The sequence below is a fragment of the Tamandua tetradactyla genome, chromosome 23 (assembly GCF_023851605.1).
Source record: "Tamandua tetradactyla isolate mTamTet1 chromosome 23, mTamTet1.pri, whole genome shotgun sequence".
NCBI lineage: Eukaryota > Metazoa > Chordata > Mammalia > Pilosa > Myrmecophagidae > Tamandua > Tamandua tetradactyla.
In genome coordinates this window covers 53660682-53673998 of record NC_135349.1, presented here as the reverse complement: position 1 = coordinate 53673998, position 13317 = coordinate 53660682, and the positions used below count along the sequence as shown (strand labels likewise).

The 13317-nt window shown below is 54.3% G+C and overlaps 2 protein-coding genes across 4 annotated transcripts in view; one reads left to right on the top strand and one right to left on the bottom strand.

The window, feature by feature from the left end:
• Positions 1–6122: 6122 nt before the first annotated feature.
• On the top strand, positions 6123–9283 carry DNASE1 (deoxyribonuclease 1). Of its 2 annotated transcripts, none has more exons than XM_077141977.1 (9): positions 6123–6280; positions 6592–6739; positions 6974–7077; positions 7165–7248; positions 7517–7632; positions 7840–7952; positions 8030–8184; positions 8716–8812; positions 8978–9283. In XM_077141977.1, exons 2-9 carry the CDS (start codon positions 6593–6595, stop codon positions 9029–9031), a joined length of 870 nt encoding a protein of 289 aa, XP_076998092.1. In that variant the 5' UTR covers positions 6123–6280; position 6592; the 3' UTR covers positions 9032–9283. The 2 variants fall into 2 exon arrangements, with proteins under 2 accessions (XP_076998092.1, XP_076998091.1); XM_077141976.1 differs by having other exon boundaries at positions 6125–6280; positions 6571–6739.
• The window catches only part of TRAP1 (TNF receptor associated protein 1), a 58020-nt gene continuing 53888 nt past the window's right edge, over positions 9186–13317 (bottom strand). For both annotated transcript variants that reach the window (XM_077141974.1, XM_077141975.1), the window contains 3 exons: positions 12159–12304; positions 9558–9630; positions 9186–9409 (listed from right to left, as the gene is read on the bottom strand). In XM_077141974.1, the coding sequence (XP_076998089.1) occupies positions 9308–9409; positions 9558–9630; positions 12159–12304 (321 nt within the window). In that variant the 3' untranslated portion in view covers positions 9186–9307. The remainder of the gene's footprint in view (positions 9410–9557; positions 9631–12158; positions 12305–13317) is intronic.

Sequence of the window (13317 nt, the reverse complement as noted above, 5' to 3'; positions counted from 1 at the left end):
CCTTGTAGAGCCAGAGAGGCCAAAACTGGATGTCGGGATTGCTGAAGCAGCAGGACTTGAGGGGCTGAGGTCCCCGAGAGAAAGGAGGTGCAGAGAAATAAGACCAACGCTTGGCACTGTTTTTCCTCTCAAGGCATTGGCTGTTTAATGCCTTGGGCAAAATACTAAGACGCAAAGCAGAAGGTGGCCAAATAGCAAGGCAGAGTTTTCAGCAGTTTCATGGTGCTAGGAAAGAGTACAGGACCCGTCTAGGAGGAAAGTCCTAACAAATACCCCAGGCTCTTGGTTGGAACCCTTGGAGGAGCATATAGAGAGGCAAGCCATTGTCAGACTAGTCTTTTTCGGGGGCTGCGGAGCCCTGGCTGGACTGTGGTGACCTGCTCTCTGCTCCCTGACAATGGAGAGAGGAAACCCTCTTGGGAGGGAAATAACCAGACCCTTTGCTGTTTTTCCAGGCATAATGCCTGGCATTCAGTCAAAAATCCCTAGGCACACTGAGAGAGAGAACCATCTCTCTGTCTCTGTAAAAATCTCTGTAAACTCCACTTCAGCTGTGCTTGGTGGGTGAGCTTCCTCTTCCCTGACCCTCAGGGCCCTTCTCACCCCTTCTGTGGGGTCCCCAGCTCAGATGGTGAGGGGTCCTTCTGGGGAGCCTCTTTGTGTTTAGGAGAGACAGAGGTGGTTTTGGAGTTGGGGAGTTTGGAGAATACTTTTCGTTGCACTCTTGTGGGAAATGATACTAGCTCATGAGGAGTCCATTTTCCTGCCCCAGTGGGTGGAGTTTTGTGACCCTAAACAAATCGTCAGGGCCTCAGGTTCACCAGTAGGAACATAAGCTCTCATTTGTTCTCTTGGGTTCATGCTAAAAGTGTGCTACCTTCTCCAACATGCACCGTAGAAAACCCCTTCTTAAATAAGCTTCTTTTCATTTGCTTCTGTCCTAAAAGCAGAATGTAGAGAAGTGGTGTTGGGGAACAGGGGGGCTGGGCCAGCCGAGGGGAGGCAGATGCTGCGGTTCAGGACTTGTGCAGCGTGGGGCTCAGATGCAGTGACCCCATCACGGTGAGGGACACGGGCACAAACCACGAGGGAAGAAGCACAGGCCAGATTTGCCGACCAGTATGACCGTGCAACTGTTTCTAACCTCTGCAATTCAGTTACATGTTGTTCTGAGAAATTTTCCATCCTGGGCTAATAGCTTCTTTATAATGAACAGAAATAAATTCATAAGGGATAGCGAGCTGGGGCTGGTTTACAGGCCAAGGGCAGCTGGCTGAGTTGAGTGGGACTGCTAACTTGCTTGGGTCATATGACACGAATTAGCAACGTCACGGCAAAGAAAACGGCCCTTCCCCTGAACGTAAAGAGTAAAAGACTTTGTCCTCTCAAGTGCTCTGTCTGTGGGCTCTGTGAACGCACCTCCCGGGGAAGGAAGGAGTCCAGGTTCCTGCATGGGGCCTGGGCCACAGCAGGGGTCAAGCTCCTGTCCTGCTCAAGCCTGGCTGCCCACAGTGTCCTCTGTACTCCAGAACAGGGGCGCGTGCTCCTCTCATTGGCCAGGAGGCCAGCTGACCTTGAGGGGTGGGGGCTGGGAGGGCAGCCTCGATCCAGCCATGTCCAGCCGGTAGACATCACATCCTTCTGCATCCCAGGGGCTTGTCTGCATCAACAGCGTAAATGTGGGCTCTGCTGCACCCTTCTGCTTGAGGAGCAGGCCGTAAACAAGTGTAAGCGCGCTGAGACTGAGGGAGCAATAGGTACAGTGGAGACCTGGACTGGGATCACGTTGGTGGCGAGGGACTGGGTGTGGGGGGAAGCCCGTCCTGAAGCAGTGACATTTAAGTCGAAACCAGAACAAGAAGGTCCCAGCCCCCCTGGCAGAGCGGCAGCCGTCAGCTAGAATCTCAGAGGTCATGCTCAGCATTGGATTTTATCTTAAGCACAATGAGAAACTGTTGACAGGTTTCAGGCAGGGAAGTACTGATCTGATCACATATTTAAAAGATAGTTCTGGGTGCTGTGGGGACTTGGATGGGGGGGGTGGTTTCTGGAGGCAGGGAGGCACCTGGGGCCTTTTAAAGCATCCAAGGGTGAGGCGGGGGCAGAATTAGGGCAGGTTCTGGGCTGGGACTGACTTGCTGTGCCCTGGAAGTGGCTGAGGGGACTGGGGTCAGGGAGGCCCTCAGGTCGGAGCCCTGGAGAGGCAAAGGGCATTTACTAAGGTGGGGGAAGCCCAGGGTGCTGCGATGCCCGGGGGTGCTCCAAGCTGTGAGAAACCGCGGCGCTCCTGGGGCCACAGGGCCGGTGGCTGCTGACTGTCAGTCCATCATCTCTGAAAATGTCTTTCCTACCCTCCATACCCAGGTAGCCACCAAATCCCGTCCTTTTTCCTTCCTCTGACCTGGACTCTCTCCCCGCCTTGCCGCCACTTCTGCTTCTGACGGGCATCTCTCCGCTGCCAAGTCCTGCTCGGCTTCTCATGATGATCCTTTTAGAGGCTCAGGAGGACCTTTAAAATATGCTTATATGTAGTGTAGTGGTTTGACTTTTTATATAACTTTTTGTTACCTCATTTTTGGGTATTGCAGTATATTCAGTTTTGTGGCTTGCAAATTTTTTTGATTTATAGAATTTTTAAAATGAATCATGGAAAATACAGCATGTACAAGAATATAACGAACCTCCTAGCACCCACCACCAAGCTTCACGGCCGTATTTTGAAGCAAATCTCAGGTGTCATATCATTTCACCTCAAAATATTTTACTATGTAACTCTAAAATACAGACTGCTAAAAGCATACTACAATGCCATTATCAAATCTAAAATCTTAATTCCATTAATTACAACCAGACCAGCGTTTTAATTTGCCTTGTAAATGTTTTTTTGTTTTACAGAATCTAAATAAGATCTACTCTTTGCATTTATTGATATATCTCAAGTTTCTTTCTAATCCATTTCCTCCTCTCCCCTAAAACTCTTTTCCTGTCATTTATGTATTGAAGAGACGTGTCCTCTGTCCTGTAGTCTCCTAATCTGCTGTTGCCAACTGTGTCATAGTGATAGGCCTCTGTCCCCTATGTTTGCTCTAAATTGGTATCCAGGGACAGAAATTTGATCAGATTCAAGACTGTTTTGGCAAAAATTGAAGTGTTTTTGTGTTCTTTGATCAGGAAGCACACAGTGTGGTGAGAGATCAGCGCCCAGACACGCAGTCCTCACGGCCGCACTGCGGCGACACTCACGAGATTCACACTCCTTCCTGCATAGCTGGGAAGCTCCTACGGGAAGAGACTCACAACTGTGTGTCCCCACCCGACCATGTGCCTAGGAAAGGCGGGGTAAGTGCTTCATTCTTTGATTTGCCAGTTGGTTCCCTAGCATCCTCCAAAGGTTAAGTGCTGATGTTCTTTATATACTATGAACTCCTGTATTTAAACATCATTGATATGTTTCATCCATTGCAATTATTCTTCTCATCAGTGACTTCTTGGTGATATTTGGGTCAGTTATCAACGATGGAGGCCAGAAAAGAAGGCATGTCACAGCAGTGAGATGCATCCTGTGCCATCTCAGAGAGTGGTTATATTAGAGCCGACCTTTCTCAGGGCATGGCACCACAAGGTCAAAAGAAATACCTAATGGCTCCACTTACTAAATAGGTAAGTACAAAGTATTTGTCCCAGCAACTTAGTAGACGTTTGAAGACATATAAATTGAAAAGTGTTCCCTTCAGTCCCTAGCCGCGGCCTCTCACTGGCGGACTGTGCACACTGAGGCTCTGTGGCTTCTCCCATGCTGAAGCCAGTCGGGCACCGCCACCTCACTTCCTGCCCCACATCAGTTTTCACACGGAAAATCGTGAATTGCTTTTTCAGCAACCATCAAACACCCAGCTTTGCAAAGACCGGGTGCCACGGAAAGGAACGTTGTGAGATGTGATGTGGGAGCCGTGAACTGCCTCAAGCTGGTGGTTTGTACTGTGTTCAAAGATACCAAGCATCACGGTGGTTCCTCCGAATTAAAATCTCCCACAGCCCCCGTGAGCCCAGCACAGCGCCCTGGGTACCACATGGATGCTGCTATGCAGCGGGCACCACTTCGGCCCTTGTGGCCGTGGGGAGCTCAGTTTGAGTGTCGTGGCACATCTGCTGGTGCTACCCATGTCCCTGCCCAGGCTGCCTGTCCCTGGTGCCATGCTTACAGGACCCTGGCTCTGGCTTCAGTGAACCCTACCCCCCCCACCCTCCTTCTATACAGGTTCCATTTATCAGAGCATAGCTGGCAAGTCCACATGCGTGGTTTAGAAATAGCTTTCCTGGCTTTCACCATTGGCTGTCAGTGGCCATTCCCCTGTGGATACGACTCAGAAATGCCACAGGCTGAGTTCCCTGCCCCTGTCTCCCCACTCCCAGTGCCCACTGCCATGTCCTCACTGCAGGTCCCTGGGGTCCCTGGGCTTTAAAGGTCTGGCTTCCCATCCACTTGGTACGTACATATGCACACCTGTGACCCATGCACCATCTCAATCCAGTTATCTTAGCTGAGACACAGACAAGAATAATTTGAACTAGAAGGTATTCCTCTACTGGAAAAGTGCTTTGCTTGGCAGAGATGATGAAAAGATGAGGCAAACAAAGTAGCCTAGCCTTCGACAGTCACCCCTTCCTTTTCTCTTCAGCTCCACGTAGCACTTACTCCCAATCCCAGTGGCTTGGCCGGGTGGGATGGGGCAGGAGTGCCAGTTCCCGGCCCAGGCCTCAGCCAGCGTGCATTTCTGCCCCTCCCCTCCCCACTCCACCCCCACCAGGGAGCTTCCAGCTTCTGTAAGGTTAGGAGAGCATGCCCCAGGCAGGTGTGGGCCCACCAGTGGGCCCCAGGTGAGACACACAGGCACCATTGTGCCCACCTGCAGATGTGCATGTGTGGGGGTGGCTTGTTACACAGCTTGTCTCCACCACCTCTGCATTTGTAGCCCAAAGCACTGGGGCCCACTATTTTATCAACTGACCTTTAAACCTAAGGGAAGGCAGGGAAGGTCATCCCCATTTTCTAAATGAAGAGGAGGCTTAAAATGGCTTAGATGCCCAGACAGGCTCTCCCTACCGCCCCTCCACCCCCCACCATGCTGTCCCCTGGGGCCCTTCCTCAGGGCAACGAGGCCCGAGCTAGGATGGGGGTCCTGGCAGCTCAAGAGCTCCTCTTATGGTGTGATGGGTGGTGATGGACACCCAAAAGCCACCTGTGACCTTGTCTGCAGAACCTGTGAAGGTTACTTGATGTAGCAAAAAAAGCCTTTGTGGTTGTGATTAAGTAAGGGTCTGGGGGTAGGAGGTGAGCTGGGTAATGGTGGGTCCGAGGGGGAGGCAGAGGCTGGAAGGGGCCCCTCCAGCCGCCTCCCCCTATGGCCTCCAGGGGTACGGCCTGCCCAAGCTGACTGCAGGCCTGAGGGGGGCCTGTGTCTTAAGGCACCCAGTCTGCGGTAATTCTCCACACAGGGCAGGAGGCACCCACAGGGGAAGGTCAAAGGAGCTGGGGGTCTGGTGTGTGCCTCAGGCCACTGTCCTCCCTGGCAGGTTCTTGGGACCCAGCCACTTGGAGTCAGGCCGGACGCCAGGCTTGAACAGGCAACCTCTGCTACACCTCCAGCAGGCTCCCTTGGCCTTGCCCAGAGCTTGCAGGGGGTGTGCAGCCTGCCCCCTGTGCTGCTCATCCCAGGCCCCCAGCCTCTTCCTAAGTTGCTGCTGTGCACACACCCTGTGGCCAAGGTGCCAGGAGGCAGGAGTCTGGGGAGGGGCTGGGTGGCTGAAGGACCCTGGGAAAGACCCGGGCACCCGGCAGTGGTTCTGAGGGGGAGGTGTGTGTGCAGAGAAGAGCTGATGACCTGGGTGAAGGACGTAGGGCCTTTGCCTGATACTAGATGTGTAAAAACAGTGCACGTTGGGTCACCAGGTGCTGCTTTCACAGCAAGACTTGTGTCCTTGCTGGTGGACGGTCCCTGCAGCAACCCCCCTGCATGGGAGGCACACAGGTGGCGCCAGGGCTCCCTGTGCTCAAGGTGAGACCAGGTGCCCACGTGCCTGCCCAGGAAAGGTCACTTAGCTGCTTAAAACCCGGGTGGGAAAAACAGCCCCAAGCAGGAGCCAGGGCCACCTGTTTTTCCACACGCCTCCTTTGGTGTTATTTTTTCCTCTCGGGGCAGCAGAGGAAGGCTTTGATACCAGAGAGCCTGGAGTGCAGCTTCCTGGCGAGCCACTGTCACTGTCAGGGAAGCCGAGTCAGGTGTGTCTGTGGGAGGAAGCCCTGGGTGGGGGTGTGGGGTCAGCAGGAACTGCAACTGTGCTGGGCCAGCCTGGCCTCCTGCCTGGGGCTGGCTCATGGTGGGAGAGCGAGGCACCAGGGGCCCCTGTGCCAAAGGTTCAGCTGCAGCCTCTGGACATGGAGGTGCTCGGGTTCCAGCATAGCCTGGGAGGGACTGACATACCTAAGCCAGGCTCCGGAGGTGGGTGGGGGTGGCGGGAGGTTGTCTCCACCACCTCTGCATTTGTTGCCCAAAGAACTGGGGCCCACAGGGGCCATCTTTCCCCCCCCAGGATGCGGGTCACGAGGCTGACGGGGGTGCTGCTTGCCCTGGCTGGCCTGCTGCAGGTGGCCCTGTGCCTGCGGATAGCAGCTTTCAACATTCAGACTTTTGGGGAGACCAAGATGTCCAATGCCACCCTTTCCAAATACATTGTGCAGGTCAGACCCAGATGGCTGGTGCCGGGGGGGTGGGGGTGCTAAGCCAGCTGGGCAGGTAGCTGGAGCCACAGACAGGCCAGCCCCATGGGAGGCCACAGGCTGCTGGGCCAGATGGTCATCAGCATCTGGTCTCAGCGACCACTGTCCCATCCCAAGGCCATGTTGTCCCAGGGCTGGACTTCCCCAGGGGCAGGGGCTCTGGCCCTGGCTCACGCACCCTCACCCAACCTGCAGATCCTGCGCCGCTACGACATCGCCCTGGTCCAGGAGGTCCGCGACAGCCACCTGATGGCCGTGGGGAAACTGCTGGACGAACTCAATCAACAGGCGACAAAGAAGTGGGTCTCTGGGGAAGGGGGACAGCCATTCTGGGGGCACAGCTTTTGGGGGGCCCCCAACCAGGATATTTTATCTCTGCAATCTAGGGACACAGTGGACACCTATCAGTTTGTGGTCAGTAAACCACTGGGCCGCAACAGCTACAAGGAGCGCTACCTCTTCCTGTACAGGTGAGGCCTCAGGTGGCCTGTTGGGCAGTGGCCACGGGTGGAGGGGGGCGGGTGCCCCAGGCGCTCAATCTTCACGGCCTGGGGCACAGAGACTGGGGATGCCATGGGCTGGGTAGAGTCTGCCAGGACTTAGTCTGCACCCCCACCCTCCCCCCTACTCCCACAGGGAGGGCAGCTCCCTCTACCTTAAGAAGCTGCGGGGGCTCAGGGCCCTGGGGCACCCTGGAGAAGGGTCTCCCTACTCACTTCCTTCCCCTGCTGCCCGCAGACCCGACCAGGTGACCCTGCTGGACAGCTACTACTTTGATGACGGCTGCGAGCCATGCGGGAATGACACTTTCAGCCGAGAACCGGCCATCGTCAGATTTTCCTCCCCGTTCACATGTCAGTGCTCCGTCCTGCTCCTGTGCGGCGTGGCCCCACCTGTCCCTGCCCTGTGCACCCCTTTGGGTGCTGGCACTGCAGTTACCCGGGAAACGACCCTCTGAGCCCACTGTGCCTCTGAGCCCCTTCCCGTATTAACGCCGTTGGAGAGCAGCCCCCAGCCCCTGAGATCTCAACACGTGTCCTCAGTGCCCTGTCTCCCTACAGCGGTTAGGGACTTTGCCATCGTGCCCCTGCACTCAGCCCCACTGGATGCGGTGGCTGAGATTGATGCCCTCTATGATGTCTACCTGGATGTGCTGGAGAAGTGGGACGTAGAGGTAAGGCCCCCTGATCCTGGGCAGAGGGAGGTAGGGGTGAGGCCCCTCCAGGCTGACAGGGCTGCTGTCTCCGGCAGGGCATCATGTTTATGGGTGACTTCAACGCTGGCTGCAGCTATGTGACCCCCTCCCAGTGGGCGTCCATCCGCCTACGGACTGACCCGGCCTTCCACTGGCTGATCCCTGACTCCGCAGATACCACGGTCTCAGCCACGCACTGTGCCTACGACAGGTGAGCAGGCCTGGGTGCAGCCGGGTGGACGGCCCCTTGGTTCACAGTCCCAACCCCAAGAGCCACTTGACAGCCTGCCTTCTGCCCGGACACTCGCCCTCCTGTGCTCGAGCTGATGTAGTCAACAAAAGGGAATAAAATGTCTTAGTTTTTATAAAAGCACGTTTAGGGATACAAGGTAAGGCAGAAACCTGCCCTATCACGGTGGTTCTGACAGAGTGGCGAGCTCAGGTTGAGGCCGACCCGAGTCTGAGCTGGAAGAAGGCTGCAGCCCCCCAGCCACGATGGCCTGATGGACAGATGCTGTCTCCTTGTGGGGGAGTGTCATGTCTGGTATGAGAGAGGGCGACGGGCCCGCTGACCCCACCAGTTTCTCAGCTAATGGTGCACGAAGGTGCTGGGGAGCCTTTCATCGGAGGGAAAAACGAGCTCAGGGAGAGAACCCATCTGTGGGATGCAGGGTTTGCGTTTCGGAACCACGACAGTGAGGCGCAAGGGAAGCCTCACCCCGCAGGCCCTGACACATTGCAGGATCGTGGTATCAGGCACTCTGCTCCAGCACTCCGTCGTTCCTGGCTCGGCTGCTCCTTTTGATTTCCAAGCCGCGTATGGACTGAGCGACCAGCTGGTACGTCCCCACCCTGTACCCGATCAAACTCCATCTGGGGCTTCCATTCCTGAGTCCTGAGATGGGAGAATCCTCCTCTTCCCAACCGCAGTGGGCGCAGCACAGGCCAGGGGTGGTGGCTGTGGGGTGCGCTGGGCCGTGACCACACTGCTGCCCGCCCCGCAGGCCAAAGCCATCAGCGACCACTACCCAGTGGAGGTGCTGCTGCGGAGAGTCTGACACGAGCAGCTCCACGGGCCTGGGCCCCTCACTGCTCCCAGAAGAGCCAGTGACCTGGTACGGGCTGCCGCCTCCTCACCTCGGGTCCTTGGAAAGCAGCGTGGCCTGCCCTCCTCCCCCCACTCCCCCATCTCCTCATGCTGTTCTATCACCGGAGCATCCGCCCTTCCCAGAATCTGAACAAAGCTTTTATATGTAGACTAAGAAACGCCTTTTAATTTGGATAAATAAAGCCAGAGAAGGTGGTGCTTATGACTGTGGCGTGGGGTCCTGCTGTCAGCACCTGTCCAGGGCCCGGGTGAGGAGCTCCGTCAGGCGGCCCACCATGGGCCTGGGGTCGTCGGTGAGCCCCGCGGTGATCATGGCGTTATCGTATATCTGAAAAGGGGGCTTGTTAGGAGGGAGGGGCCTGAGCCAGCTCCAACTCAGAGAGCAGCCAGGAGAGCTTTTCCTTTCTAAGGTGGGGTTCCCTCTAAGGAACGGCCTTGCTCTGAGGCCCTCCTGAGGGCAGCTGGGCTCCTCTCACCTGATCCACCAGCAGCTGCGCCAGCTCGGGCTCACTGTCCCTCAGCTCGTTGAGCTTCTTGATCAGCATGTGCCTGGAACCCAGAAAGTTGCTGTAAGGCATGAGTGCAGGCTATGGCCTCCCCACCCCCAACAAGGGCCACTATCATCTTTCCTAGATGCGGGCATGATAACAGCTTTAAAAACTGTATTGAACTGCCCAGGGTAGAAAGGTTAGAGAAACAGATGCAGATGATCATTTACCTATAACATGATTATATGCCTGGGAAACCCAAGAGAATCAGCCAAGCACCAAAATTAATCTTCCCCAAAACACCACGAACGGACAAAGAATGTAATATATGAAAAATGAACAAGAAGAACGAGCCCAGAAATGGTGGCAGGGAAGGATGTACCAGGTTTTGTTCTGGAAAATGAAAAGGCAGAACTCAGAGCAACAGAACAGAGAATGCAGAGGCAGCCCCAGGTGAGGCTGCAGCATACAGCGAGGATGGCACTGCTAAAAAGAAACAGGGAAGAACGCTTCATAATCTCAGAAAGGACAAGCCCTTCCAAGCAAAATACAGACCTAGAAGCAAAGAATGATAAATTCAGCTACCTCCAAAATCACAATTTTTCTCTCAGAACAACCAAATGTTACAGGAAATGTACATCAAAATTGTCAGTTGATTAAACTGAGCCATTTGATAAAACTGAGGGTAGGGGAAATGTAATCGATACAACGGCTGAGAGAACAAGTGGGGTCTATCAGAGCTGAACTAAGCTGACAGGCTCAGACCCAGCAGTTGTTCTCCGCACAGCACTGTTTCCAGCACTAAAAGACACTTGGACATCCCGACAGTGGCACAGCGAGCTCCAGAGTGAAACCACGTGGGAAAGACAAGGCACCACTCGTGCACAAGGAGGAGTCTGAGTGTGTCTCCAGAGGGGACACTGGGGAGATACAGAAGACGACTCGCCCTGGTGAGAAGGATGGGGGTGGAATTTTCACTATAAACTCTGGTTCTTTTGACCATGTGGTCACATGGTATGAACCATGTGACCACAGCACCAACTTTAAGAGCAGATACATTAGAAATAAAGTCCTTCGGTAAAGGAACTGAGCACATGCACACCTTACACAACCAATTTCGTGCCAGAGCTATTCAAATAAGTCAGTGTCCACTTGGCGCTATCTCTATGGGCTGCCTGGGGGCGCCAGCATCAGACAAACCGCTGTGGTGCTTTGGAAACTGCCTGACATTCCGCCTTTCGAGCCATAAACCACTTCAGATCTTCCACCCAGTAATTCCATTTGGGCTCAGAAAAGGGAAAGGCTGTCCCCAGGGGACAGTTTCTGCAGTCATTAGAAGGATGCTATATGATGACGTGACAACAGAAGAACCAGACGTGTACTACGTGAGTAACAAAAATAACACGTTAAAAAAAAAGAGTCCAATAGAAAATACAGCAGGCTACAGTGATGGGGTTGGGGCTGAGACTACGAATTTTTTCTTTTTGCTGGTTTCTGAAATTTTTTAACTTCTGTCATTTTGTATTGCTTTCCAAATTTCAAAAAAAAGCCCCCCAAAAACTGTCTTCCTTATACAACAGCAACAATTTGAAAGTGAAATTTTAATATATCCAATAAGGCACACCAAAGAATAACTTTAAAAATCTACATGAACTGTACAGAAAAATTGCCAAAATATATTAAATAAGACCTAAATAAAGATAGTGAGATCATGTGTCCATGGATGCCAATTCTCCCAGAGTTGATTAAGGCAGTACAGCACAGGGACAGACAGACGCAGGATGGACAGACTCGGGCCTCCCCCTCATGCTAGACACATCAGTAAGACATGGGCCGAACCAACCCCAAAGGCCAGAAGCTTCCAGAGGTAACCCAGGGGAGTTTCTTAAACATGGTCTAAAAAGCAACTAACAGATTTATAAATTTAGTCATATTGAAATTAAGAACCTCTCATCAAAAGACACTGTGGTAAAGGTATGTGCAACTGACAAAGCACCTCAGAGAACCACAGGTCAGTAAAGAGAACAAGTGTCTCGAAGAGAAGTAAAGAGCAAATCCATAGGTGGCAACGCAAGGCCAGTGGGGGGCCCTGTGGGCAGGGGCCTGCGCTCTCCAGAGCTTGGGGCCATCTAGGTGGGTGACCACAGCCAGCTCAGGGATGCCCCCAGCTGGAAACGACCTAAGGACGGGTAGGGGCATGCCTCAGCTGAGCGTGCACAGCCCCTGTGTTCCATGAGCAAGCATACACAGCGGGAGTCCACACATGTGGGCAAAACCATAAAGCAAAGCAGGGGCAGAGGTGTCACTGACGTCAGCACTGTGGTACCTGGGGAAGAGCAGAGGGACATGTAGAGCACCTGGGAGCAAATCTTCGATCGTTTTAACTTTACCTGAGTATGGTTTACAATTAACACAGCCTGTGTTTGCTTAATTCCTACTCATACGAAAGTTTCATATGGTTTGACTTCCCTCATGTTATGTTTTACAACGAAGGAAAAAACATGTACTCGCAGGTTTTAAGAACTCCCTGGCTGGCAGAAACAAGCTCACCCATCCCTGGCCTGGGCGGGCACCGTGCAGCAGCCTCACCTGGGGTTGATCTCCAGGGTGGGCTGCAGGACCTGGGCGCGTTCCTCCTGGGTCCTGGCCAGCTGCTGCATGCGCAGGAAGTGCCGCGCCGCCCCCATCTCCAGCACTGTGATCATGGCGGGGTGCGTGTCCAGGCGGAGAGTCACCTGGGAGCATGGCCAAGGCTGAAGGTCTTAACCAGGAGAGACGCCTCCCACAGACCACAGACCAGCAGAGTGGGAGCTTGCCTCGAGGGGCTCCTCTCCCCTTCCTGATCAGAAGAGCCCCTAAAGCCCAAGCTGCCACAGCAGCAGCCCAATGAGGACAGTGGGTCCTAATTTGCCAGTGATGGTCTAAGCTCTCGTACTTGGTATAGTTTTCGCTTTTCTCATCCACAGGGCTCATGTCCAGGTCTGCCCTGAGACATCCCAGGACTTGTTCCAGCTTTCCTGCCCCTCTCTGCAGACCAGGTCCCTCCTCCAGGGCTTGCCCTGGCCTCTTCGCACACGCCCTTTCCCACACAGCACTCACAACCCCTGCTCCTCAGGGCATGCCCGCCTTCCCTCTGCTGCTGCAGGCATCGGAACCCTGACTCAGCACAGGCTGGGGATCGGCTCTCCACCCACCCCTTTCTAGCAGCCTGTGACTCTGGATCCAGTCCAGGCCTACCCCTTCCTGGCTGTGGGACCCTGACAAAGTCCTCTGGGCCTCGTTTCCTTGTTCAGAGAACAGGAAAGTCATTTTTACCAGCTTGTAGGTGACTGTATGAGGCTATAAAGGCATTTATATAACACATATAGCAACGCACGGTGAATAAGGGAAGCCCACCTGCCCATCCCCGCTCTGATGCTCGCTGGAGACCCCGTGCGGGCCAGCTCCTTCCACACTTGCTGCCTGCTTCTGGCCACTCCTGCACACCCCTGCGCCAGTGATGTGCACATGGCTCTCCGGGGTCGGGTGTTTGTCCTCTAGCTCCGCAGTGAGACAGGTGGGCTCTCAGTTAGCTCTCTGAGCCCACCCAACCCCCCCCACTACAAGCCCAAGTTAGACTGTGGTTTGCTAAGAGTGAGGGTGGAACCTTCCTTCTAATCCCCATGTCCCGTGAACGGGGGTCTGGCTGGGAATCCTCTCCTTGGCTCCATCAGGCCCACCCTTAACTTCCTCTACCAGGTGGGAGAGA

What these genes read in the sequence shown, in the direction of transcription:
- DNASE1 (XM_077141977.1), top strand. Translation starts at nt 6,593, where the DNA reads ATGCGGGTCACGAGGCTGACGGGGGTGCTGCTTGCCCTGGCTGGCCTG. An exon ending in ATTTTCCTCCCCGTTCACAT is followed by an intron (nt 7,633 to 7,839) that starts GTCAGTGCTCCG and finishes GTCTCCCTACAG; the next exon opens with CGGTTAGGGACTTTGCCATC. An exon ending in TGGAGAAGTGGGACGTAGAG is followed by an intron (nt 7,953 to 8,029) that starts GTAAGGCCCCCT and finishes TGTCTCCGGCAG; the next exon opens with GGCATCATGTTTATGGGTGA.